Source organism: Aulonocara sp. 'chitande type north' Nkhata Bay, linkage group LG3, assembly GCF_057382095.1.
Source record: "Aulonocara sp. 'chitande type north' Nkhata Bay isolate Kocher_YH1m ecotype deep benthic linkage group LG3, A_spYH_male_GT1.1, whole genome shotgun sequence".
NCBI lineage: Eukaryota > Metazoa > Chordata > Actinopteri > Cichliformes > Cichlidae > Aulonocara > Aulonocara sp. 'chitande type north' Nkhata Bay.
The window spans coordinates 15,302,426-15,305,209 of NC_141346.1; the positions used below are offsets into that span (position 1 = coordinate 15,302,426).

The window sequence follows — 2,784 nt, forward strand, 5'->3', positions numbered from 1 at the left end:
TCAGCTGTCTTGTATCAAGGTTACATCTAAAACCTGCAGGACACCGGCCCTCGAAGCCTGGAGTTCGACACCTGTGCTGTAGACGATGTTTTAAAAGCAGCTCTTTGTTCTAAACACCAGGTGTCACGTTACCTGTGATAGTAACTCCCAGCATGTGTAGGTTTGATCTCTGCTCTATGTATGAAACGCATATAAATAAATCAACAGCGTTAGTTCAATGATGCTTTTATTTTGAAACTAAAGAACTGAAAGAAATGAACCCGAGTAAGTTTACAGTCAGTTATCGGTGTCTGGATTTGGATTCAGATGAAAAATAAGGAAACATTTCAGCTTCTAGAAATTCCTCCACAGCACTGACACACATTTTTATATCAAACTAAATCAGCTGTTTACATTTTTATCATGATAGTCAGATTAAGTTTAACATCTGTTAAGTGTTTAAGAAAAATACCTGCATGATTATCAAAGAAGAGAAAAAAGAGGAACTGTTGGATTTTGCTAAACTTAACAGAAAAAACTCCAGTTAAAAGCAAACATGTGGGCCAGCATTCACCAAAATAACAGACCGACCAACACAGGACAGTAAAGGCAATAACAAAATAATGCAATTTACCAACTTATAGATAATAGTCATGACCTAATGGAGGAGCAGCACTTTATGAAGAGCCGACTCAAAGAAAGGACAAAGAGAAGAGAATCACTGAGCATTTAACTGGATTTATTTGAATCAAAGATAACAAGAAGAAGTAAATTATCTGAGTCAGTAGAATCAGAGAAGGAAAAACAAATAAACACAAAACTAGAACCCAACCAGAAAGAGAGAGAGAGCAAGAAGCTGATTCCAGCAGGTGATTTACTTCCTGTTTTATTTCTAAAAATGGCTAAGCTCCGCCCACACATGACAGTCGAAACAGGAAGTGTTCGAGGTGTAACACCTCTCACATGGTGAATATCAGATGACCACTGAAGGTGGTATGATGGTTTTGATTGTCATATAGCCTTGCACCAGGATCAATACGTACAGACACCTGATCTCCAACCTCTAGGAGCAGTGAGGCTCCATTACAGGCGCTCACCCACCCAGATGTTAGATGTTCATATGCAATAAAAATGTACTCTCCATTCCTGAACAAATAGGCACCTGCAGGAATATTTCCATTTCCATACACTGTCCAGTAAAAGTGGTAGACTCCTCTCACTGGTGCAGTGAAAATACCTGTGGGACATTTGTTTTTGTTAAATGGAAAATCAGCTGTTAGAACATCTGGAACATCAACCTGACATCAGCATAGCTGAGAAGAGACATTCAGTGTTATTACCTGTGTGTGGGTTGTAGGTATTTCCAATGTTTGTGACAACACGTTTGAAGATCAGAGTCATATGTGTGTTATAGGGTCCAGTGTATCCATAACCTTGATCCAGCAGACTGACTGAGAAAGCCACCTGTTTGACTGAGAGAGAGAGAGAAATGTCATTATTTGAAACTTTCTGTTTTAGAGTTAGACTCTTCCCAAAAAAGTGACTATGACAAAAACTTTAATCTCCAGTGAAAAAAATGCTTGACAGCTGAAAGCATTTCATTGTCACAGAAAATGTGACAATGAAAATGTGTCAGATATTTCAACGTTTCAAAAGAAATGATCAGATTCGGACACAGTACCTTGTAGTTCGTGCTTCAGCTGGTCGATCTCAGTTTTCTGACTCTCAAGCTTTGCTACATGTTCTGACAAAATGCAAATTGAAAGAAATCATTATTTTCAAACAGTGATTCACATGTTTTTATCTGTAAGTAGGAAAGTAACTTTGACTCTCATTCAGAAATTAGGCCCAGATTTGCTAAAACAGCCTGTGAGTGTAATGGTGAAACAGCACTAAAAAATTTGGTGTCACGGTTCTGAGTCCTTGCGACCCAGCATTTTTGAGTCTTTTGTATTTTGTATTATGGCTTATGTTCTGAATCATTTGTTTTGCAGTTTTGATTATTATATTTATTTTTACCCTAGGTTTGGTTATGGCTATTATGGTTTTAGTTCTAAGGTTTTGTTATATGGCTTCCTGTGTTCCATGTTGTGTTTTTTTTGTGCCTTTGTGTCCTGTGTTTAAGCCCTCTATGATCTGTCTCCCCAGTCTCAGTTAAGTTTTTATGTCTAGAGTTCAGTTGGTTTGTTTCCTGTTTTACTTTGAAGGTCTGTGTCTCATGTCAGTGTGTCTAGTTTTGCTTACCCTGTCCTGTTAAGTCTGATTTCTCCCTCATGTCTCTCATTTTCCTTGTTATCTCTCAGTGTATTTAAGCCTTGTGTTTGTCTTTGTCAGTGTCGCGATCTCCCTCATATATGTCTGTGTGTTTTGTCATGTCTGCCTAGTTCATTTTAGTTTGAGGTTTTGTTAAGTCTCTTTACAGGTCCAGCAATAAAGCTGCCATTTTGGAATTTAAGTTTTGATTCTGCGTTTTGAGTTTGCATTTGGATCCTTTTCCTGCTTACCTGCACACAGACCATGACATTTGGCTAGTTTTAGGTGTGTTGCTCTGTTTTCTGAACACTGGTGCAGTCGGTTCATTACCTCCACAAAGGAGGTTATATTGTTGGATGTGTTTGTGTGCATCTCATTCTTTGTGCCTGTAAACACAACAGCTCGAGAAATTTAGATTCTGATAAATCTTTGCACTGGCGTAGAGTGGAGTCATTTAATTCACTGTTCTTGATATAGTGCAAAAATCACAACAACAGTTGGCTCAAGGTAATTTATATTTTAAGGTAAAGACGGTACAATAAATGTTAATAC

General features: G+C 38.0%; 1 protein-coding gene across 1 annotated transcript in view; it reads right to left on the reverse strand.

Moving 5' to 3' along the window:
- Nucleotides 1-224: 224 nt before the first annotated feature.
- Nucleotides 225-2,784, reverse strand: part of LOC147334142 (uncharacterized) — a 7,360-nt gene continuing 4,800 nt past the window's right edge. Inside the window, exons 4-6 of the mRNA XM_086286661.1 lie at nt 1,661-1,723; nt 1,320-1,451; nt 225-1,216 (exon numbers count right to left, since the gene is read on the reverse strand). Coding sequence (XP_086142787.1) covers nt 939-1,216; nt 1,320-1,451; nt 1,661-1,723 — 473 coding nt within the window. The 3' untranslated portion in view covers nt 225-938. The remainder of the gene's footprint in view (nt 1,217-1,319; nt 1,452-1,660; nt 1,724-2,784) is intronic.